The sequence below is a fragment of the Artibeus jamaicensis genome, unplaced genomic scaffold (assembly GCF_021234435.1).
Source record: "Artibeus jamaicensis isolate MK-2021 breed Jamaican fruit bat unplaced genomic scaffold, CSHL_Jam_final contig_384, whole genome shotgun sequence".
Taxonomy (NCBI): Eukaryota; Metazoa; Chordata; class Mammalia; order Chiroptera; family Phyllostomidae; genus Artibeus; species Artibeus jamaicensis.
Window position 1 is genome coordinate 23,474,215 of NW_026521810.1, and position 26,177 is coordinate 23,500,391.

The window sequence follows — 26,177 nt, forward strand, 5'->3', positions numbered from 1 at the left end:
TTGATTTGACTTTGACTCACAGTGTACAGGGACAAGACACAAAGCCTAGGACCTACCCAGCATTGGCAGTCTAAACAAGATACATTTTCTTACAGTTGAGAAGCATAGTGTAAAAAAGAACTAGAAATAAATGCCTACCCTGCCTGCAACTGCAAGGAAAATTGTCCATCTCCAGTCTTGGTGCTGAATTAACAAAAAGCAAAACTAAAACAAAAAGCTTTCCTGAAAGTCTGCAGTGGAAAAGGAGCCCTTACATGAGTATGCAAGCCAGAGTCCTATCAGTCTAAAAACTCACTCTAAAATTTTATCACAGTCATCCCAACCTTAAAGTCTTCCCAGGCTCTTGGCAGAAACTATTGCAAATCTTCTCTGAAGTAACCCACCTTCAAGCCAGGCATCAGTGAACTCTCACACATAAAGTTCCAAAGAAAATAAGGAGGATGAAATAAAAATGAAACAGATGATAATATTATAATAACAATATATGGTGCCAGGTGGGTGCTCAAAATATCAGGGGAAATGCTTTGAAAACATGATTGTCTAATCATTATGCTGTACACCTGAAACTAATGCAAAATAATATAGAATTTAAACTTTAATTGAAAAAAAGTAGATAAAAAGGGAACATAATGAAAGCCTGCAGAAGAAGACCCACAGAGACTTTGGCTATTACAGTTAATAGAGACACAAAATATGAACTGCTTATTATGTAAAAATAAATTTAGAAGAAGTTTGAAAATATGAGAAATGAGTGAAAATATAAATAATGACAAATAGTGTTGAAAAATAAATAAAAATTATAAAAATGAAGAATAATAAGAGTTGAAAGTAAGTCAATGGACAGGTCTAGTGGTAGATTAGAAGTGCTGAAGAAAGAATCAGTGAACTGAAGACTGATTCTAAAAAGTACCCAGAATGCAGCACCAAAACACACAGAAAAATACATTTAAGAGACAAAACTAAGTTGTCTAAGTGGATAAATAAGTTGTCTCCATGTTTTCTTTTCATGTTTTATCAAATTTAGATTCTGCAAAATTGACCCTGACCAGTGTGGCTCGATTGGTTGGGTGTCATCCTGCAAAACAAAATGTAGCCTTTTTGATTCCGGGTCAGAGCACGTGCCAGGGTTGCCATTTGGTCCCAGTTGGGGCATGTGCAAGAAGCAACCAATCAATGCTTCTCTCTCCATCGATGTTCCTCCCACTCTCTTTCTCCCTCCCTCCACCTCTCTCTAAAAATAAATAAATGAAATCTTTAAAAAATACTGCAAAATTATAGTCCTACCCAATTTTATACTACTCCATTATGATACAGAATATACAGTATTTGCTAAAAAAAATAAATAGATCTGTCAAATGATTCTTTGCCTAAGACAAAATATTCCTAAAAAGCAATTTAAGCATTTCAAAATTAAATTTTGCAGACCATAAAGATTTCTTTTATTGTTAACTTGTATGATTCTTCTCTTGCCTTTATAAGGATAAATTTTAATGTGTTTTTGTTTGCCACTTTGTATTCAAACATTGCAATTTTAGAAAAGCTTCAGAAACTAAAATTTTGGGATACCCATTAAAATTTTTTTTGTTAAAGATTTTAACTAATTTTACACATAATGCATCCAAAACTTACAATACTCAATTACAAAAAGTTCTGCACTGTTACTTAGGTGTATGTACAAAACATTTTGTCAAAGGTTCAAACACTTGTAAAGTCCTATTAGAATATACTTTTGTATTTATCATCAATTTTATAATCAAAAACATTTTAGTTCAGTTACTCTACCTACAAAAAGTTTTGTAAGTTTCAACAACTACCACTTCTATGTCAATTGGTAAAATATCACAGCTTGTTTGGATACTAAAAAATTGTATGTGCCACAACCTTTTCCAAGTACATTTCTGTTTCATAGTTCTCTTAACTTAGCACAGATATTATTTTGCCACATTGTATTCATATTAGCACCAAAACAAAACAATTTATCTTCATTATTGAAGTTTAAAATAGATTTATGGTAACATTCACAACAATGTAAGTTGTTTCACCTTCAAAAAATTGAATCCATAAATTTAAATAAAAATAGAATTGAACTATTATTGGAATAAACTGATTTCCTATTTGAAAAATCTGATGACACTGAAATAAATTTAGAATCATTTAGCTATTTGCCAAGTTCTTCTGCTAACTGAGCCAATATATTAATAGCTATCATTTGAACTTTGGTCTGAGTACAAGAAAAAATGGAACTGAAAAAAATGAAATTAATTTAGACCAGTTGTTTAATGTAAATGAAAAGTCAGGCTTCACAGCGTAATGGGCAAACACACTGTTTGCACAGCATATGGTGAATCAAAGCCTTTGAGCCCAGTCTTAAAGCAATTACTAACTTTTGGGAGTATCTGTTTCTGCTTCATCAGCAGATTTGATCCTTCTTATTTAGACATGTCAAGTTTGGGGTGTTTTTTTTAATACTCACCCAAGGACATGCCCACTGATTTTAGAGAGAGAAGAAGGAAGGAAGAGAGAGGGAGAATCATCAATGTGAAAGAGAAACATCAATTGGCTACCTCCCACACTCTGACCGGGGTTCAAACTAGCAACCTAGGCATGTACCCTGATCTGGGATCAAACTCACAACCTTTTCATGTACAGGAAAACTCTCTACCAACTGAGCCACCTGGCCAGGCTACACATGTTAAGTTTTAACACTTGGGCCCCAGAGAAGATAAATGTCTAGAATCGCTTTGTTCAGGCCACACATTCACCATTAACTTTCAGGCTTCCTGCTATCCCTGCCACCCGTGGTCTGGTGATCTGGAGCATTACAAAGCTACAGGCAGAAGACACAGCATAAATAACTGGTAACACATGGTTGACATGGGCAGCGTCATCCAACAATAATAGTCCCACCACTGCTTGAGTCTGGGTATACCTCATTTCATCGGTGACTCTGTCTCCCTGAAGTACTTGAGTGGAAGACAGCCAGGGTTATGGTAAAGCAAGTGAGACACTTGACCGGGATACAAAATTTAAGAGTGCACAAAAAAATTCAGCAACCAAGATAAATAGTATTTTAATACAATATTTTAAAATATCAAAATTAGTTGGACAACAGGGTGGGGATTGACTGTGGGAGTGGAGGTGGGTGGGGTGGAAGAAAGCAATGGGGGAAAATTGGTACAACTATAATAGCACAACAAAAAAATATTTAATTTTTAAAAATATGTGTTGATCAAAATATCAAAAATTTCAATAAAAACAAGATCTAACACTGCAGTTTTACAACCCTGAGTGAGTGTCTCATTCACCTCACCCCCAACCCCAGCCCACAAATCCTGCCTTTATTGGATGAATAAAGAACATTTGTGAGAGAAGAGAGGCTTCCATTTTCTGAGATCCCCACCTACCCCACCCTTTTATCTCAGGTGCCCTTGCTTTAAGTTTTCTGCTACTGAAATTAAAAGTCAAGATTATGGTCATCTAAAAACATGCCTGTAACTCTGGGGGAGGGGATGGCAAATAATCAGAGAAACCTAGACCCCTGTGTGTGACCATGGCACTCTATTAAGCCAACTAGGCCCGATGAAATGTGTGTTTCAGCCCTACGAAAGATGCATCTTTGATATTGCCCACACAAACTTTAAAATGGGCAGAAGAAAAACATTAATGAACTTAGTATCAAGGCCAACTTCATGAAAAGATGAAAACTCAGTCCCAACTCAGATTATGGCCAACTACATTTCCTTACCTGACTAAGCAGAGAGGGTTATTTAATAATCCTGAGGCAGCAAGGCCAAAAGTACAATGCTGACAATGCCCTAAATGTGAACTTCCTCTCATTATTAAGTTGCCACTAAAACCATAAAATTCAGTTCAATTATTTTCCCCTTTTTAGTAATTAAGATCTCAAAGTTATATTCTAAACCTTCTTCTCTCTTTGCTTTTGACTCTACCACCAGAGCTATTGTGGTCCCCTCAGCACTTCCCAAATCAGATTTTTATAAACCCAAGTCTCTCGTGCATCACTGGTTTTAGTTTCAAATGCCAAAGTGGGGATGTCCCTGGAAACTAGAGTTTGGCAGTTGTATCATCTTGTGGCCCAGGGGCTGGTTATCGTTGTGTGTCTCTGTGCCATGCATACCAGCAGAGGCTCAGGACTGGTGTCTCACAGGCAAGTATGAAGACCCTTTACAGGAAGAAAGCAATGGTTAGTGGTACGCCAAGCCAGTGAGTGGCTTTAGCCAATCTTTGGCAAGACCCTTCAAGTTGGAGAGGAAAAGGTGTGTTCCTTGTCTTACCTTCCATCACTCTGTGGACTGGCTGTCATTTCTCCTTTCTGTTAAAAATGATGCAAACTCTGTGGTCCTGCTTCACCCAGCTACCCGCACCCTCAGTCCAATCACTGAGGAGTGGGATTTCTATTACAAATTGTAGACTCCCATGATTAGCCAACTGATACCCCTGGTGTTGCTTCTTCCCGGTGGTAGCCCACTGCTCACCCAAATCTGGTCCACCTCTGCTGGCAGAAACACTCAGGTTTAACAATACTAGGTGGGCTTCCCATATCTAAGATTTATTTAATGGCAATTTTTTCACTTTCACCGTTTTTAACCATTACAAGATGATGTTTAGAATGGCTGCAAGCTTTTCCTTGATAATGGTTACAGTGCCTGAAGCATAGACTTTTCTCATAATATACTTCACTGGACAGAAAATGCAGAGGATCATCAGGCCATTGAGTCATCAGCGGGGCTTAGGATGTTTTTTAGGTATGATGCACATACAGAGAAACGCGCTATACTTCAGTATAACTTCAATGAGATTTCATGAAGGCATACCACACAAGTTAACCATGCCCCTATAAAATACAAAACATTCTAATTTCTACGACCATAAATTTGGTTTGCCTGTTCTAGAGCTTCATGTAAGAGGAATCATGAACAGGCACCATGTTTTTGGTCTGGCTTTTCCACTTAGTGTAACATTCTTCGATATCTTTGATAGGACAGGTATTACACTTGTGTGTGTGTCACACAAAAAGTGCATTCCTTTGTGTCTGACACAGGCATCTTTGTATGTGCGTCAATAGTGCATTTTTTCTACTATTGGTGGTATGCCCTTGTGGGAATATGTCATATTTTTCATCCATTTCTCTGTTGGTGGACATTTTGATTGTTTTCAGATCTTGGAAACTATAAGTAAGGCAGCTATGAACATTCCTGACTGGAGACTCTATGTCTGAATCCTCTTTAAACCACACAGGTTCTTCTTTGATCACCAGTGGATAGGACAGCTTGGATAACAGTCAGCTCCACCCTTCCTTCAGTTTATTCTAAATTGTCACAGTCTCTTGGTTCCATCTGCTTTTGCAACCTTTCTGACGGTGTTGTTGACTGCTCTCTTACTGTCAGGTGGCACTTTTTGAAATGAGTTCACTGGCAATGCAGAAACCAAAACTGATGCTTTTTAGAATTGTGGAGAACCTGGCAGCAAGGACTTGAGGAGCTCTGCCATTACCAAGAACACTTTGATAGTGTGTGAACATTGAGTCATCTCTGTTGACTGCTCAAGGGCCTCTTTGGCTATAATTTTCTCAGCTTGAGCTTAGCTGAATAAACAGAGTTGCTGGTCAAGTGATTTGGGAACAAAATGAGGTTCCTAGACTTTGGAGACTAAAGAAATGTCCTGATAGAATGTTAGTGATCTCAGGTAGAAAGACTGTGGGCAATCTGAGATGGAAGGGAGTACAGAGTGGGGTGGGGAAAGGACTGAGCAACCTCTTGTTCTGAGGAAGAGCCAGAGGGTGATACCATAATGACTGAATTCCCAACATACTGGCCAGTGCAGAATCCAATCAATTAATACTTATTGAGAATTTATTTGAGGATTTGATGTCAAGAGGTAGAAAGTTCTGACAACTCAGGTCCAATGTCACTCCTGTAGGATGACTCTGGATATCTGTGTAACAGAAAACATTGAGCAATAATTATTTTTACATATGTTCAGACTGCAAGGAATAAAATTATAATATATATGCATTTCTCCTGCTGCATTTATTTCCACTTAATAACCATTTAAGGAATAGTAGTCTCTGCTATTTGCCAAGAGATGTGCATATTTACTTATTCAACTGAACTTTTATTGAGTATTTACTACATCCTAGGCTGAGGGAGTCCAAAGATACTGATACGAATAAATCACAACACATATTAACCTCAAAGGATCTGGGAAGGATGAAGAAAGAAGAGATTAATGGAAATGTAAATAAAGTGAAGTGTGGTCAGCACAACATTAGAGATGGCCACAGCTGTAAAAGTAGGGCAACTAACCTGGCCACAAGGACATGATGACTGGGTCAATCCATGAAAACCAGTAGGAGCCAGCCAGGAGAAGATAGAGGAGGGCCAACATCCTGGGCTGAATGACCACTGTCCTCACAGAAGAGGCAAGATTCTGGGCTATGACTAATGGCTGACCACTTGTGGGCTTGCTGACTATTTGTGGGCTGTAAGATTCATCCACCCTATGAGCCTCAGTCTTAGGGCCCTCAAAAGTAATGTTTTGAAAGTAATGTGTGTTTCTGAAGAGAATACCGTGTTCTTCTATGGTTCTAATTCCTCCTGATCTTCATTTCCCACACATTAAGACAAGGGTCAGCAAACTGTGATCCAGAGGGTCAAGTTCAGCCCACCACCTGTTTTTTAAAATACAATTTTATTGGCACATGGTCATGCCTAATCATTGACTTGTATATGGCTGCTTTTGTACTACAAAAGCAGAATTGAGCCATAAAGTATAGGCCCCAATGCTTAAAATACTTACTATCTGGCTCTTTATAGAAAAAAAAATTGCCAACCCTTGAATTAGACTATAGCAGCCATGCTCTCAGCTGTCTTCACTTCTGGTTATTTAAACCCAGGAAGATATAGTCCCTTAAAGGAAATCTGTACCAACCCAGGAAGAAGTGAGTGGGGGATAAGGGAGAATAGGGGCTGGAACTGGAGAAGAAAGACTGTGGAAGAAGGTCATAGTAGGACAGATCAGGAGATACAGGGCTAGTACAGGAGGAAGTTATTAGGATGCTGTGCTTGTCAGAAGACTGGAATTGTTTTCCCCAATAAGATGTTTTGCTTTGCCTTTTAAAAAACTGTGCAGGCTAAATAAACAGACTTCTGGCCAAGATGGAGGCATAGATATTGACATACTTTGCCTCCTCACACAACCAAAAGAAGGACAATGGCAAATTTAAAAACAAAAAATAAGCAGAACTGCCAGAAAATTGAACTGTATGGAAGTCCAACAACCAAGGAGTTAAAGAAGAAACATGCATCCAGACCAGTAATGGGTGGAGATGGGCAGATGGGGTAGAGAGGACTCATCTCAAGGTAGTGGCTGGCAGAGTGGGTGGTCCCACATTTGTGTGCAGATAAACCAGGAAGAACAATGATGGAATAAGACAGATCTCACAACTCAGGGTTCCAGCATGAGGAAATAAAGCCTCAAAACTTCTGACTGTAAAAACCTATGGGGGTTGTGGTGTTTGGAGAAACTCCCAGCCTCATAGGAGAGACCCACAGGGTCCTAGAAGGTACACATATCCACTCACTCAGGAATCAGCACCACAAAGGCCCAATTTGCTTGTGGGTAGTGAGGGAAGTGACTGAAAGCCAGCCAAGGGCCAAATAAGCAGCATTGTTCCCTCTCGTACCCCTCCCCAACACACACTGCCAAAATACAGCAATGTGGGTTGCCCCACTCTGGCGAATAACTGAGGCTCCACCTTTTACTATGTAACAGGTGCACCAAGACAAAAAAAATATGGCCCAAATAAAAAACAGATCAAAGCTCCAAAAATAGAACTAAGCAATGAAGAGAGAGCCAACCTATCAGATATAAAGTTCAAAACACTGGTAATCGGGATGCTCACAGAAATGGTTGAGTATGGTCACAAAATAGAGAAAGAAGTGAAGGCTATGCAGAGTGAAATAAAGGAAACTGTACAGGGAACCAACAGTAACAGGAAGAAAATCAGGAATCAAATCAATAATTTGGAACAGAAGGAAGAAATAAATATTCAACCAGAACAGAATGAAGAAACAAGAATTCAAAGAAATGAGGAGGGGCTTAGGAACCTCTGGGACAACTTTAAACATTCCAACATCTGAATCATAGATGTATCAGAAAGAGAAGAAGAAGACCAAGAAATTGAAAACTTATTTGAAAACATAATGAAGGAGAACTTCCCCAATCCGGCAAAAGAAATAGACTTCCAGGAAGTCCAGGAAGCTCAGAGAGACCCAAAGAAGTTGGACACAAGGAGGAACACACCAAGGCACATCATAATTACATTACTCAAGATGAAAGATTAGGAGAAAATCTTAAAAGCAGCAAGAGAAAAGGAGACAGTCACCTACAAAGGAATTCCCATAAGACTATCAGCTGATTTCTCAAAAGAAACCTTGCAGGCAAGAAGGGTCTGGAAAGAAGTATTTGAAGTCATAAAAAGCAAGGACCTATATCCAAGATTACTCTATCCAGCAAAGTTATCATTTAGAATGGAAGGGCAGATAAAGTGCTTCTCAGATAATGTCAAGTTAAAGGAGTTCACCATCACTAAGCCCTTATTACATGAAATATTAAAGGGATGTATCTAAGAAAAAGAAGATGATCAAACTATGAACAGTAAAATGGCAATAAACTCACAACTATCAACAACTAAACCTAAAAAAAACTAAGCAGACAACTAGAACAGGAACAGAATGACAAAAATGGAGATGGTGTGGAGGGTTATCAGAGGGGAGAATGGGGAAAAGTACAGGGAATAAGAAGCATAAATGGTAGGTACAAAATAGACAGGGGGAGGTTAAGAGTAATGTAAGAAATGGAGAAGCCAAAGAACTTATATATACGACCCATGAACATGAACTAAGGTGGGAGAATGCTGGTGGGAGTGGGGTGCAGGGTGGAGGAGAATAACGGGGAGAAAAAAATGGAACAATTGTAATAGCATAATCAATAAAATACATTTAAAAATAAAAATAAATAAATAATAAATTAATACATAATAATAAAGTTAATATGAATGAAAGAAAAAAACTACAGCCTTATATTTTGCCTGATCGAAGAAACTATATGGTGAGCTCTTTTCATAAAGCATAATCCCGCAAGAGGAAAGCAGCACCTCAGGTTTTTCAGCTGGGAGGCCACATACAATTCAAATCCGTGCCGCTGTCCCTTTGTGGGACTGGAACGACCTAAAGTGGAGACCATAATCCACATCTCACGTAGCCTCCGGACCCCTGTCTGTCAGCCTGATAATTAATGCGTAAACTAGAAAGACGTTTCACTGACTGCCTTCCAGTCCCGTGAGCATAAGGCGGTCAATAAATATTTATTGAATGTATTTTTCTAAGGCTTTTCAGCACTTGCTCAGTGATAACTTATAATCTAATAAGCAAGAATTGTTCAGGGTGGTGACAAACAAATATATAAATGTATGTTAACAAAATCCAAGCTAAGAATGGGCAGTAAGAAAGTAAAGAAGGCTTCCATCTGTGGAGGAAGTATCCAAACAGTACTAGCTTTGGGGTAAATAAGAAGGAATCATGTCACACAAGCCCCAGCAGTGAGGATTGCAAGAGAGAAAAGGAAAAATAAAGGAGGGAGATTTATGAATGGCTGTATTTTGAACAAATAAAAATATATACATTTTTAAAAGCCAATCTTTTTATTCTCTCTGGCTTTATGAGTAATGCTTTCATCTGTCACTGAAATGGCTTCTACACTCCAGGAATGGCAGAGTGTTAGCTGAAATGGGCTTCCAGATTGCAGTTTTTGCAGTAGAGATAAAATACAGATTTCTGCCGCCCATTTGGAGCTACAGTACCAATATACTGATGCAATCGCTTTTAAGCCCCAGTCACATTAGATTCTGAACAGCCTATTGCCAGCCTGGGCATGGGGATGGGTGTTAGGGTACGTTTATTTAAGACTGAGCATTTATCCTGAGTTAAAAGCAAATTAAGATATGCATTTGAGACAATATTAAAAAGGGCAATGTAATGACCACATTCTCCCTTGTGCATTCTCTTTAATTCCCTGAGAGGCCCAAGAATGCACAGCCGTTCTGAGAGAAGGAGCCTGCACTGTGCGGGAAAGGAAAGGCATCTCTGCATGTGTCCAACTTTAGAGGGGAATTATCTCGCCTCTGGGAAATAATCCAACAAGCAAGCCTACAATTTAAATGCAAATACTCAGAGATTCTGACCATGACCACCTAGGTCCAGCCTTTTGCTGAACTGGAAAGAACTTGAGATAGTGGTTGCACAAGTCCCCCTTGGATGGCTCTAGTTTTGAGGTTCCCCCACCTACCACAACCCATGACTAAAGAGGACATCAGTGCTCTATTGCTGTCACAGAGCAAGAAAGAGGCAGATCCAGAAGGAAAATCAAGACTTTTCAGGGTTCTTTTCAGGTGACCACCCCAGGGATAGGAAGTCATGAAGTCTATACTGGACCTCCCTTGGAAGTAGCTGTGGCTCCTTGGAGTAACCTAAAGAAGACAGACAATTCTTGATTCACAGCATTGTGAGAGGTTTTTTTGTCCCTCTGATGCTCTGTAGACAGCAATTGAGTCATAGCCTCTATGGCCACCAAGTCAACCAGGCAAACTTGCCCAGAGACTGGTAAATTACTACTCACCCCCACTACAATACATTTTCCAAATGTCTTCCTAATTTCAGTCTCTCTTGACTTCAAGACCACCTACCCACTTTCCAAAAGAGGCAGAAAGAAAGGATCCTGGGATTTCCTTCCTGAAGGTAATCATCACATGTGCTATATGTAAAAGCAGACCTGAGGCATTCTGATATCCAGACTCCATGCACTAGACATCTTCAGTGGAATTCTCTCAGAGGCCAGAGAAGGAAAGGCAAGGTCCCTAGCAAGGAAATATAGGAAAGGTATTCTAAAGTTTAGGATGCTAAAAGGAAGTTCAGGGAAGTTTTCTTAAAAACTGAGCTATCAAACTTTCCAGACAGAAAGTCAGATCTAATCATAACACAAAGAGGGAGGCTCTGAACACTTCCTGCCCCCCAAGCCAGATACTCAGGTGAGCTCACCCCAAACCCAGCTATGTATTCTTCTTTATTCCCTCTAATAGTCCACCTACCATTCCAAGGCTTGATTACCTCTGCAGCCTTGCTAAGGCTCTAGGTTATCAGATTACCCCTGGAGGTCAAATATCCTACTGTCATGTTGAGTCTGCTTATTCATGACTTTTCTCCCTAGAAAATTAGAAGCTCAGAGCTCAGAAGGAAATGCTGTGTTCTGCATGCTGCAGACGCCCGTTGTGAATCTGTGCGGTGCATACTGAATAAGATCTCCTTGTGATCGTGGCCCCAGTTCTAGCCTAGAGATCCTAGAAGTCTAAAGAGGGATGAGACAGAATTGGGCGGAATTAAGTAGAGGCAGCTGACAGCTGGGCTGCTTAAGTCTCCACTGACCATTCTGGCCCATGGAAGCCAGGAATACCTGCTTGTCAGAGAACCAAATGTGTGATTCTAAGAACTTGTCAGATAGTATTTAAACCCCAAAGGCAATATAATACATAATTCCAACTCTGAAAAAATGGATGCATATTTTAAGGGATGGATCCATAAACTTTGCAAGAAAAATACACAAAGGAATATGCCTTTTAAAATGGAGGGAAATGTTAAGCGTGTAAAAAAATGGAGACGTCAGAATTGATTTGATTATAACTGAAATGAAATGCTAATTACAGTATTTATTATTCCTAAAAGTTCCTCTACCCCACAGGCTGCACACAAATTCAAATGTGTGGACACATTCATTCAGAGAACACCATTAAATGTCAGATCCTTTGTGTGAGGAGACGGAGGAAGGGCTCCAGACCCTAAGTGGTTGTTCACTTTGCTTCCCACTGCCCCTTCTCTCAAGGTTTCATCTGCCTTTGTAACCAAACGCAGTCCAGCTGCCTGCTGCCTCCAAAGCCAAGTTCTTTCGAGAAGCAGGTGCCGATGTGAAGGAAATTGGTTTTATTTCAGGTGCCAGCAACCTGGAAGATGACTCTCATCTCAAAGTCCGTCTCCTGAGAAGATGGGGGAATCTTTTTTCAAAACCCATCTCCGCATCTCAGTGGAGGCAGAGGTTTTTACAAGGAGTGAGAGGGGAACAGAACAAAGATCAAGAGAGAGGGTTGAAAAATTCCCCCCATGCAGATGAGCACAGCCCATTCAGATAAGGCAAGTGATGGCCCAGTGTGCATCACCCTGGCTTAGTCATCCTGGCTTCACATTATCCCAGCCTCACATCATCCTGGCTCCAACAGCAAATCTCCCAGAGCTGGGATGCCTGAAGGTCAAAGTCTGTATCTTTGGGAGTTAGTTTATAAGATTCGTATACAAGCATGTTGTTTATCTACAAGCTACGTATTAAGTCAGTCATATAGACAGAAACAATGTCAAAAGAACGGTTTCCCAACGTTGCACCCTGACCACTCATAGGCTCGAGTGTGTCTGTATCAGACTCTGTCCTCAGGGAGCCTGCGTGGTTACTGCGCACTGACTTCGAGAGGGTCCAGGCGTTGATGAGGATTTCTTCAGGAACTGTTGTATTTTGCTGACTTGAGGCCACTGTTTTCTCACATATACACCTTCGCTTTTCTTCAAATTCTATGGGCTAATATAGGCTGCTAGCCTTTTAAATTGCCACACCAGGATTTTAAAAACTGCTGTTTCTATCACCATTATTCCTTAATCCAAAAAGGATAAAGATAGTTTTGGGATAAATTTACATGTCTTTTCTAATTTCAGTGTAAGCCACTGACCTATACTTGGACATCTTGTTCCTAGCATCAACATTTCTATGATGAAAACTTCTCTTCTGGAATATTACTTAATGGGTTCTGAAATAGAAAATCTGGCTTATTTTTTTCTTTCTTTCCTTTTTTTAATTTTGTGCAAGTACAGTTGTCTCCATTTTCCCCCCACCCCACCTCCCACCCCAGCCATCCTCACCTCCTACCCTCCATGCTACCCTGCCCTTAGCCCTGTCCATGCGTCCCCCATACATGCTGCCTGACGATCCTTCCCCTTTGTCCCCCTGCTATCTCTTCCCACCTCCCCTCTGTCCACTGTCAGTCTGTTCCCTATTTCAATGTCTCTGGTTATATTTTGCTTGCTTGTTTATTTTGTTGACTAGATTCCACTAACAGATGAGATCACATGGTATTTGTCTTTTACCGCCTGTATTATTTCACCTAGCATAATGTTCTCCAGTTCCATCCATGCTGTCACAAAGAGTAGGAGCACCTTCTTTCTTTCTGCTGGGCAGTGTTCCATCATGTAAATGTACTATAGTGTTTCAATCTCCTTGTATACTGATGGGAATTTATGTTGCTTCCAACACTTGGCTACCATAAATTGTGCTGCTATGAACATTGGGGTGCATAGGTTCTTTTGAACTTGTGCTTCAGGATTCTCAGGGTATAATTCCAGCAGTGGAATTGCTGGGTCAGAAGGTAGTGCAGTGGAGATTCAAGAGGGCTGGGCGGGCCCCCACCAGTGCCAGCACTGAAGGGATAATTAAGTGGCCTGTTGGATCCACCTGAGAAGAATGGGGTCTAAACACTAAGCTGGGATCCCCAGACAAGAGCACCAGAGCCCAAAAAGTACACAGATAACAAGTGGCAAAAAGTGACAGTGTTGCTCTCTGCCAGAGACTGATGGCTAAATACTCAAAGAGCCATTTAAAGGGCCAACTCGCTAATTTTCATTTGCAGCCACCTACCCAGGGGTTCCAGCAAAGGCGGAAGAAGAGTTGGCTAGAGGCACCTGAAGAATTTATATGGTTTTTAAAAATGGATTTTATTATTTTATGGAATAAGAATAATAAAGCTTAGGGTTAGAATATGAAAAAATGTACCAGAAAATTGTTGTAGAAGTTACCAGTTGTCAAGGGTTTGGAGGAAGTTTTTCTTAGAAAGTTAGGGAAAGTTTTTCTTGGAAAGAAGAACACATAATCTAACGTTGATTTTGGTGACTAAATCAGAACTTTGTCCTTCCTTCTCGTTCCAGGTACATGGCCATCATCCACCCGCTCCGGCCCCGGCTGTCAGCCACAGCTACCAAGCTGGTCATCTGTGTCATCTGGGTCCTGGCTCTCCTGCTGGCCTTCCCCCAGGGCTACTACTCCACCACGGAGACCATGCCCAACAGAGTGGTGTGCATGATTGAGTGGCCAGATCATCCCAACAAGATGTACGAGAAAGTGTGAGTAGAGATGACTCCCTGGTGCCTTCTTTGCCCTTGCTTGTTTCTTCTTTCTTTCCACATTCTCTATCAGTTAGGATTCAATGTGCCCATAGCTATCGGGGACTGTCTCAAATACTATTTTGGGATTTGAAAGAAAGCTTACAAAAATGAACAAATGAGACCTGGATCCTGTTCTAGTGACCCTTTGGGTGCTCTCCATATTTGTCCTGCCTTTTACCAGTGACTTTGCCGTGCAGCACCTGCGTGTCTTTGCCTGGGAACTTCTTCCTAAGCTACAGAACGCCACTCTTCCCTCTTGCACGGTGTGCTGGAGGGTGGAGGAATTATCCCCTATTCCCCGCAGCTCTCAATGAAGACTGATGAGAGTTAGTGTATGAACACCCCAGCTCACTCGCCCCACAGGGAGGACGTCTCTGAGGTGTGTGCTTTGCACTGTGTCCATGGTTTACTCTTGGGATTAAAGTCCAGTTGTCCTGTGGCAGCCGACTCAGTGATGTACCCTTTGTTGACCACCTCCCTTTCCTGAACCACCACCATCCCACCTCACAACTGTGGTTTCCTTCTCCTCCTAAATAAGTCATTTGCACTTGACTTTTTAATCTCGGGATCTGCCTCTGAGAAAAACCAAATCAAAATGCCTACTTCCAGGATTTTCCAGTGGGAGAAATAAGATATACACATGTAAAATACATGGGAAGGCGAGGCCAGCGTGTTCAGATCTTACAAATTACAGGGTTCCTACAGGGCAGGTCTGCTTACCTTCCAGAGGCCTAATTGATGACAGTCAGGGCTTTTCCAAAGTCATCCTGATGATTTTCTTCAAGAGGCAACATTGAAATGGCCTGTTCTTTATTTTGTTCTGTTCAAGTGAGCATCGACATGACATTTATACTACCATGAGTTTTCTAGACTCAGAGCACTGGGGTAATGTGAGTCTTTTTGAAATTCCTTTATAATTCTCTAATCTTGGGTTTACTGTATGAATTGTAAAAACAATACTGGTGTTAGAATCAGAATATCTCAGTGTTAACAAGATTGCCAGTTACTAGCTATATGCCTGGGCAACAATCGCAGTCTCTCCTCGTTAAACTAGCAGACGATAAAGTCCTACTTCCCATAAGCAATTGTGAAAAGCACACAAGAAAATGCTATAGGAAAGGTAAGATACTGTTGTTGAACCAAATTCATCAGGTTGCCATATAATCACTGTAGGCCTTTAAACTTATCAAATGGTAAAATGAGTCACTATCCCTGTCGGCCCGCAACAATAAAGGTTCCGAAAGCCTGCTGCACACAGTCACCCTGCTACTTCTCTTCAAGGAGCGCGGATGAGGTTTGCCAGAGCCAATGCCTAAAGCTCAATGCCTATAAGCCAATGCTTATAGAAGCAAACAGTGGGATTTAATTGATCAAGCAGCAGGGGAATTAATGCTCAGCCTAGAAGGAAACATTGAAAATTATTCTTTCAAATAAAACGACACACCTTAGCAGGGCCACAGCAAGTAAAATAATAGCTTCACAAGCCATACAGAACTCCTAAACACCTTCGATCAATAAGGTCCCCTCAAAAAAGGGGTAAATACCCTCTGAATGAAAGCTCGTTATATGAACTGTTTCAGAAATGCCATTGACATCATAGAGTATAGTTCAGTTCTTAGTTGTCACGATCTTTTCAAAGTCTGATCACATTTCTACAACCTTGGTTTTAAATACATGCAATCCTTTTATCTTCCAACAAATTCAAAGTTTCACTTGGAAATAAATTTTAATTTTCCTACAGATCTCTGGGGCTCTTGTCCAAAAAATTAGTATTCTACTTTTGACCATTTTACTGTTTTGTGCTTATTAGTGACTAGAAAGCTCTGCAAGACTCAACTCAGCCTGTTGGGCTGTCTTCCTCCTTGCTTTGAGAATTTAGGGTCGCTGCTGCTGCATGCATGGTTAGGTTTCCCATCATTGTTTATTTCACAATTTCCATCCTAAAAAAATGATTCTGGATAGGAGCATTTGATTTACCTATTCAAGTGCTTCATTCACATATAAAATGTTTATGGATGCAGTAGTAGGTTGAAAGAATCCATCTTTAATTCCCAGTCAGGGCACATGCCTGGGTTGCAGGCTGGTTCCCTGCGGGCCAGTTCCCAGCAGGGGATGCACGAAAGGCAACCATACATTGATATTTCTCTCCCTCTCTCCTTCCCCTCTAAAGATAAATAAATAAATAAAATCTTAAAAAAAAAAAAGAATCCATCTTTGCCATCACATTTGGGCTGTGATGCAGACGTAAGTCAAGTGCATAGGATGCTACAGGTAAACATATTTTCTCTATGTCAATACCCTTCATAATCATTATGATATATTTTTAAGCAATTTAAATTTTACCAGCTCTAAACTAAGTACTTAATTATAGTCTCTTCTGTTAAAAAGGATTGACAATTCCACAGTACACGTTAATCATGAATTTGAAACCAGAAAGAAACTTTGTTTTGAGGCAGTATAATGAGTATAAGAACATGGGCTCTATAGTTAACTTCCAACTATATCACTCTCTAGTTGAGTCATAATGGTTATTTAAGCCTGTGAGCCTACTAGAGGTGTCCAGAGAAATAAATAAGACACATGCTTAACCCTGCACCATGCACCTGGTAAGAATGCGGTGAATGTTGACTACAGTTGTTAGCATCATACAGTGACCTGGGTGCATGGGCGGATAACTGGCATTAGACTGGGTGGTAGGCAGATGTTTAGGCCCTATTTGTCTGATGAATCATTTCTGCCAGCTAATTACATAAATAAGTATTATCTGAAAAATCTTAAATTGTTTCATTTTCCCTCTCTGGCTGCATGGCAAACCTCCAACCCTGACTATTCATCATTTAGACTCTTATTAATACGTGAATCAAATTAAGCACTGTTAAAGAAAGGCAACCCAATAAAAGAACAGGCAAAAGTTTTGAATATGCACTTCACAAAAGGAAATATCCAAACAACCAATTAATATATGAGGAGGCACACAACTTCATTCATCACCAGTGAAATGCGAACTAAAACCATGAGATCTTACTGCTCACCTATTAGACAAGCAAATATTGAGAAGCTTGACTAAACTAAGAGCATTTAGAACTTTTGGTGAAGATAAGGAAAAATGAAAACCTTTGCAGACTGCTAGAAGTGTACATTGATAAAACCACACTGAACAACATTTTGTACTATGTAGAAAAAATAGAAGCTATTTTTACCCTATCACCTCCCAGGTTCACTCAGGGGTAATTACCCTAGAAAAACTAATGCATATATACACCCAAATATACCTATCTTACTGTTCATATTATCAGTATTGTTCTTGATGCCCCATACTGGAAATATTCCAAATGTCCATCATCGGTAGGGTAGATATAAAAAAACTGTTCTATGAGCATGTAGTGGAACATGATATAGTTAATAGAATGAACAAAATGCAGCTCTGTGCAATGTGGATGGCTCTTATAAACACAGTGTCAAAACAGGCAAAATGAAAGCATGCCTTTAAGAGTGTGTAAGTAGGCAGTAAAACTGCAAATGCAAAGTCGTCACCATGAACGTGAGGACCATGATTGTCTCTGGTGAGAGAGAAACAGCTGTGACCAGAAAGGGACGCTAAGAAGTGCTTTTGAGGGGATGGCACTGTATTTCTTAAGCTCAGTGGTAGTAGCATGCCTAAACATTGGTAGTAATCACTCTCAACTGACTCAACTAGAGAGTAATGCCTCAGTGGTAGTAATGCCTAAACATTACTTATTATACCAAGTGATTTGATTTATGCATTTTTTTCTGGAATGTATGTTTCATATTATTTAACCTTAAAAAATAAATTCTATTTAAAGAATTTTGCTTTTACAAGCTCCCTAGAAACTGCTTCACTGGGATAACCCCAAATATTTCTCCATAAGAAATTCTCTTCCATGAGGCTTGGCCTGGAATGACATTACTCACAAGTACTTACCTATGAATAAGATGAAGCGTGTATGGGCCCCACCCATTCTCACCCTTACTTGACCTCTGCATTTTGCCTCGCTGACTCCTGTGCTTCAGCCCACTGGGAATTTTTCCACCTGTTCTAAGTAGTACATAGGACAAACACTTTTCCCTGGAGGGACACGACAGACGTTAACCAGAGGATGAGGTCCACACAGTCTCCACAGCCCTCTCCCTTCCTACTCCATTCATAAGCATGCACCTCTGAGCTACAAAATGCTTACATATTCTTGTAAAATTATTTGAAAACACTGTTTTGCATTTAAAGCAATGGATTATAGAATATAGTGAAAATTCATATCATTTGTTTAAGCATATTTCCATGTTTCCATTTTTATAAAAGGTCCTAGCATTTTGACGAATACCCTTCCAGATTTTTATTCCATCTCCAGGGAAATATTGTGCTTAGTTTCTTTTAAAGTGTTTCATATGCGCACAGAGCAACGCTAATATAGATTGTTTCCATCTTTGAAACACAAGACATTGCTGGGCCCTGTTTTGGGTGTTTTTTTTTTAACTTAATACATCTTAGAGATCTTTCCATATCAGTTTGTAAAGAGCTTCTTTATTCTTTATTTCAGCTACACAGTACTTCATGTTATAAACATAAAAAAACAGTTATTTTGGGTGGACTTTGGTTTGTCCCCAACCTTTTGCTACCACAGAGTGCTGCCATGAATCATTGTAGCATAAAATGCCCCTACAATGGAATTCCTGAGTCAAACATACACCATTTTAATTTTAATATTTTTCTTTCATATGGGATTGTACTAATTCTCATTCCCACCAGCAATGTATGAGGGTCAATATTTCTCTACAGCCTCACCAACAGAGTATATTGTCAAGTTTTTTAGATTTGGGCCTGTTATCATTAAAATGTGCATTTCTCTTATTAGGAGTGAGTTTGAACATTTTTTCATATATAAGAAACACTTGTATGTACATATTATAATCCACTTATTTCATTTACCATATCATAAACAATTTTCTATGTCATTAAACATGTTTCTACAACTTGATTAAATATATATACACATATGTGTATGTGAGTACAGATAATAATTTCATTAACTAATCCTCTTCTTTGAAAATTGATTATTCCAGTGGTTTCTTTTAGGTGACTAGTAAGATAAAATACCAGACTTCCAACTGGGCTCCTTCTAGCTACAGCCATAGATATCTGAGGGGACTGATTCAATGTCCTCTGCCATCCCTTGGTTACACTTACAGTCCACAATGTTATGCTAACATTGTAACAGTCAGGAAAGTCATGAAAATGACATGAAAGTCATTATTAATGCCCTATTATCATATTTTGCAATTGATTCCTGCAATAATTAGCAACTGTAGCTGCTCTTGCAAAATTGTGGCACTACCCAGGAAGTCCTATAAAAGTGGAGTTGATTGACTGGTGAGGAAGGAAGATTTCATGGATGATTACTGTATTTTTCAGACCATAAGACACACCTATGTTTTAGAGGAAGAAAATAGTGGGAAATTTTTTGAAGCAAAAAATGTGGTAAAATATTTAATAACATAAATAACATAATATTTCACCAATGTAAATGTAAACAGAACTCAACAGCAGCATTAACAACCATTATTCCTCCCAAATTTCAAGAGGGGGGAAATAGTACGTCTTATAGTATGAAAAATACAGCAAATGACTTTTTCTTGTGGAGAAAAAAGCACAGTAAAGAAAAATGAAATTATGAAGAAAAAAACATTTGGCCTTGCAAAATGTATCAACCTCCCTGTTGTGTTAAAACTGGAAAGAGTGTTCCCTTATCTTGGCTATTGTAAATGATGCTGCAATGAACATAGGGATACATATGTTCTTTCAAATTAGTGTTTTCAGTTTCTTCAAATACATTCCCAGAAGTGAAATTGCTGAGACATGAGGAAATTCCATTTGCACTGTTTCCATCAAATTTCCACAAATTCCATCTCCTCACTGTTTTCCATAGTGGTTATACCAGTCTGTATTCCCAAGCAACCCAAGTACCTATCAATAGATGAGTGGATAAAAAAAGCTGTGGTACATATACTCAAGGGAATACTACTCAGCCATAAAAAAGAATGAAATCTTACCTTTTGTGACAGTATGGATAGACTTACAGTGCAGTATGCTAAGTGAAATAAGTCAGAGAAAGACAAATACCATATGATTTTACTTGTATAATAAATCTAAAGAAAACAATGAACAAAATAGAAATAGATTCATAGGTACAGAGAACAGACTGACAGTTGTCAGAGGGGAGAGGTGCTGGGGGTCTGGGTGAAAAAAGTGGAGGAATTAAGCAGTACAAGTTGATAGTTACAGAGTAGTCACAGAGATGTAATTACAGCATAGGGAATATAATCAATAATATCACAATTACTATGTGTGGGGCCAGGTGGGTACTTGAAACATCAGGGGGACCACTCTGTAAGCTACATGATTTTCTAATCACAATACTGTACATCCGAAACTATCATAGAATAATTTTGAATATAAACTGTAATTGAAAAATAAAAACTAGGAAAACTGTGCAGTAGCTTTCAAAGTTATTCATACTCAAGCCCACTCTTGATAATGCTGTATCAGGTTACAATGGTTCCAGAAGGTTCATGGGCAACACCCCCAAGAACAAGGAAGATGAACAAGCCATTTCTTTATCAGAGGGCCCACCACTAAGGCCAAGAAATGGTTTGTAATAAGGATGGAAAATGAGAAAGACATCTAAAAGAATAAGACTTAAATAGCCTGGGGAATTTCAGGCTCCCTGAATCATTTATTAATATTGGTCATATGTCACTTTCTGTTAATTAAACTTTCGTAGCTAACATTATGGTGTTTTAGCCTGAAGTAGGATGTGTTTGTTTTAAATTGCAAATATTACCAATACACAGGGAAAGGAGGCTATGTCAGAAAACAGGATCATTCACAACTCTAATTCCCTGGAAACTTTGTGGACATGTACATGAATGTGGATGTACTGACTCTAATATAGTGCTTAATAAGCACCAGTTATAACAGAATACTACAAAAACACACCATTGTCACTACTACTGCATTTTGTCTTTTGTATGTTATGACCCATCGTCAGAAATTAGCTGAAATTTTTTGTTTAAATGTGTTTTTACTTTCATTATAATAACAAAAATTGAATATCAACTAACTGACAGGGTAAGAGGGGGAAAAAGGAATATTAGAAAATGTACCTGTAGCATTACTTCTCAAATCTTCCACATTCTTGATTATTTCACAAATGAAAAAAGAAAAGAAGTATGGATTCTTTGCCAGGCTGCTCCAGGCCTTGGCCAAGGGGGTGTCAGCATATTTGTGTTCCTGGGATTGATTTGCTAGCTGTTGCAATTAATCTCCTCCCCTGGCACCCACTGCATTTATAAATATAGCCCAGAGCCCCTAGTATTGTCATCACTGTTGATGAAAAACAGTTAAACCAAGAATGAAAAGTGCTGTTGACACTTCAGAGAAAGATGGTAGTATAAAACAAGGCCTTAACCCTAACTCCTAGAAAGAAAATAGAAAACAACAAAGTTTAAAAAGAAGGAGGAGGAGGAGGTGAGGGGGAGGTGGGGGGGTGCAGAGGATGTGAAGGAGGAGGAAGAGAAAGAAAAAAGAAAGGAGAGCTTATATTATACAGAAACTTGGAAGGCTACCATACAAATGCCAGAAATTTCACTCTATTTCTGGTAGATATTGTGCACAAAGACTGAAAGAGGAGGCAGCCACAAGGGCTGTCAAGGGCAACAGTTGCTAGAAACCCCTAATTAGGAGGTGAAAGTATAAGCTTGAGAAAGATGGGACCACCCAGTTAGGGATTTCTTTGGGCCTCCAGGATTAACTTCTGGAAGCAACTGCCCTTAGACCTAAAGAAAGAGAAAGTACAACTGGACCAAGAGCATAACTGACAGTAAGATAAAATGGATGGTTTTCCACAAAACTGTAAATCATCACATTGATGAAGTTTCAGGGAGAAAACATGAAAATACTATTCAAGGATTTCATTTATAAAAAGCACTGGGATTAAAAATCTGTGCAGAAAATTCTTTCAGATGCACTACAAGCTCTTCAAGAGTTCAGCACTGTACTTCTGGCCAAGATGGAGGCATGGGTACATATGCTTTGTTTCCTCACACAACCAAGAGAAGAACGACAACTGATTTAAAAACAAAAAACAACCAGAACTGCCAGAAAATTGAACTGTATGGAAGTCTGACAACCACAGAGTTAAAGAGGAGATATTCATCCAGACTGGTCGGAGGGGTGGAGACAGGCAGCCGGGGTGGAGAGGATGCATGGCAAGGTGGTAGCTGGCAGACCAGGCAGACTCCTATTCTCGTGTGGATAAACCTAGAGGAACACCTGGGGAGCAAGACAGATCTCATAACCTAGGGTTCCAATGCAGGGAAATAAAGCCTCAAAACCTCTGGCTGTAAACACCTGTGGGGGTCGTGGCAGTAGAGGAGTCTCCCATCCCACAGGAGAGTCCACTGGAGGGACCCACTGGGTCCTAGAACACACAAACCCACACACCAGGGAATCAGCACCAGAAGTGCCCAATTCACTTGTGGGTAGTGGAGAAAGTGACTGAAAGAGGGGCAAGAGCTGAGCAAACACCATTGTTCCCTCTCTAACCCCTACCCCACATACTGCACCACAATGCAGCAAAATGGGTTGCCCCACCCTGGTGAATACCTAAGGATCTTCCCCTTAAAATGGAATAGGTTCACTGAGGCAAAGAAATATGTCCCAAATGAAAGAATAGATCAGATTTCCATAACAAAAGAACTAAGCAATGAGGAGATAGCCAACCTATCAGATGCAGAGTTCAAAACACTGGTAATCAGGATGCTCACAGAAATGATTGAGTATGGATTCAAAATAAAGGAAGAAGTGAAGGCTATACAAAGTGAAATAAAGAAAAATATACAGGGAACTAACAGTGAAAGGAAGGAAACTGGGACTCAAATCAATGATTTGGAACAGAAGGAAGAAATAAAGATTCAACCAGAACAGAATGAAGAAACAAATTTTTTTTAAAAAATGAGGAGAGGCTTAGAAACCTCAGGGACAATTTTAAATGTGCCAACATCCAAATCATAGGGGTATCAGAAAGAGAAGAAGAGCAAGAAATGGAAAAGTTATTTAAACAAATATGAAGGAGAACTTCCCTAATTTAGCAAAGGAAACAGATTTCCAGGAAGTCCAGGAAGCTCAGAGAGTACAAAAGAAGTTGGACTCAAGGAGGAACACACTAAAGCACATCATAATTACATCACCCAAGATGAAAGATAAGGAGAGAATCTTAAAAGCAACAAAAGAAAAGGAGTTATCTACAAAGGAATTCCCATAAGACTATCAGCTGATTTCTCAAAAGAAACCTTACATTTCTTTTGAAGGTCTGGAAAGAAGTATTCAAAGTTGTAAAAAGCAAGGACCTATATCCAAGATTACTCTAACCAGCAAAGTTTTCATTTAGAATAGAAGGGCAGATAAAGTGCTTCCCAGATAAAGTCAAGTTAAAGGAGTTCATCATCACCAAGCACTTATTATCTGAAATGTTAAAGGGACTTATCTAAGAAGAAGAATACGATCAAAACTATGAGCCCTAAAATGACAACAAATTCACAACTGTTAACAACTGAACAAAAACAAAAACAAAACAACTAGAACAGGAACAAAATCACAGAATTAGAGACCACATGGAGGGTTGTTAGTGGGGAGGAGGAGAGGGGAGAATGGGGAAAAAGGTACAGGGAATAAAAAACATAATTGGTAGGTACAAAATAGACAGGGGAAGTTTAAGAATAGTATAAGAAATGGAGAAGCCAAAAAACTTATATGTATGACCCATGGACATTAACTAAGAGGAAGGAATGATGGAGGGGGTGGGGTGCAGGCAGAGAGAGAAAAAGAACGGGACAACTATAATAGCATAATTAATCAAATATACTTTAAAAAATAGTTCAGCAGCATATGGAAAACTTCAGTAATTTATTATCACATTAGGAATGACCTAAATGTAAAAAGCTGACAAAGAGAGCTCCAAAAACAAACTTTCAGGCCAATATCATTTACAAATATGGATACAAACATCCTAATTAAAAGATGCACCAAAAATATTCACAATTGTATTTATTATTTTATTTTATTTTGTTGTTGTTCGAGTACAGTTTTCTGTCTTTTACTCCCATCCCAGCCCACCCTTCCACAGTGCTCCCCACCTCCCTCCCATTTCCACCCTCCTTAGTTTTTGTCCATGTATCCTTTATACTAGTTCCTGTGAATCCTTCCCCTTTTCCCCTGAAAACCCCTCCCCTCTCCCCTCTGGTCACTGTCAGCCTGTTCTCTATTTCAGTGTCTTTTGTTATGTTTTGCTTGCTTGTTTTGTTGTTTAGCTTCCTGTTAAAGGTGAGATAATACGGTATTTGTCTTTCATTGTCTGGCTTATTTCACTCAGCATAATGCTTTCCAGTTCCATCCATGCTGTTGCAAAGGGTAGGAGCTCCTTCTTTCTTTCTGCTGCATAGAATTCCATTGTGTAAATGTATCATAGTTTTTTGATCCATTCATTTACTGATGGGCACCTAAGTTGCTTCCAACTCTTGGCTATTGTAAATTGTGCTATGTGTTAAAATAGCCAGGCTTTGTTTTTGATCATGACTTTTCCTGGCAAGTAAGATGAAAAGTTATCAGGAAATGTTATTATATGTTATTAAATTAATTGGTCGAAGGGAAACATCATATATTCATCTCAGTAAATGCCAAAAGTAAATTTGTTAAATGTTTCATGTATTAAAGAAAAAATAGCTTATATTAGCAGTAATCCTTGAGAAAATCAAATGAGTAATGGATGTCCTTTACAACAGGAACAAAATAAAAACAGAGTAAGTAAGAAATAGTGGTTATGTGAAGAAAATGAAAAAGCATTATGCTATTTAGACTTTACTGAATGTTAGAAGAGAATATTTAAGAAATGTATTTCATATAACTCAAAACCTGGAAGATATCTGAGGACTTAAAGTGGTCTCCCTTCTATCTTTACATAATGCCATGAAGCTATCATTTTTTCTTAAATTGGTCCAACAAATATGCTTGGTTGGTGATAAAGAAAATAATTTGAAAGAACAAGTGGATAAAAATTGCTTGAGAAGGTTGAACAAGAAGAATAATTTTCATTAATTCTTCATTGTTCAGTACTAAGCAAAATAATGAAAAAGAATGGTAAGAAGTGACTTACTTTTTCAGATATTGAAATACTTAGTACTGGAAGTAGAATTGATCAATAAAAAAACAGAATACAAATCACACAAACACACACACCTGTAATATTTTGTACTTAGTATATACTACAAAATAACATCAAATCTATAATCTATAAAGATTATTCCATAAAGTTTCTGAAAACCTGATGACCCAAAATTCTGTAGGATTCTGTACTAAATAACTTTATAGGTAATGGCATAACCAACAACTACCCTAATTTCAAGAGTCACAGTACATACTAATATACTGAAACCTCTGAAATGCTTTCTATTAAAAGAAGTTTTTACTTGCTTTTATAGGTAATATATTCACATGGTATACAAACGAGGAGGTATGAAAGGGTAATTAGGAAAAGTTTTCTTTCTCTGACCACTGTTGCTGCTTCAAGCTTATCTAAAAATAATTAAATATATAATCTTATTGTCTCCCTGCTTAAAACAATATATACAATACACCCTATTCTTGCCTTTTCTATTAACGATGTGTCTTGGAGATTCTTCCCTATCAGTATAGAGCCAGCATTCTCGTTTGTTTCTTTATAGCTGCATAGTATTACTTTGTATAGAAAAAAATAATTTATTTAGCTGACACAATAT

The 26,177-nt window shown here is 38.9% G+C and overlaps 1 protein-coding gene across 1 annotated transcript in view; it reads left to right on the plus strand.

The window, feature by feature from the left end:
* The window catches only part of TACR1 (tachykinin receptor 1), a 157,561-nt gene that overhangs the window by 72,845 nt on the left and 58,539 nt on the right, over positions 1-26,177 (plus strand). Inside the window, exon 2 of the mRNA XM_037130920.2 lies at positions 14,094-14,288. Within this exon, the coding sequence (XP_036986815.1) occupies positions 14,094-14,288 (195 nt within the window). The remainder of the gene's footprint in view (positions 1-14,093; positions 14,289-26,177) is intronic.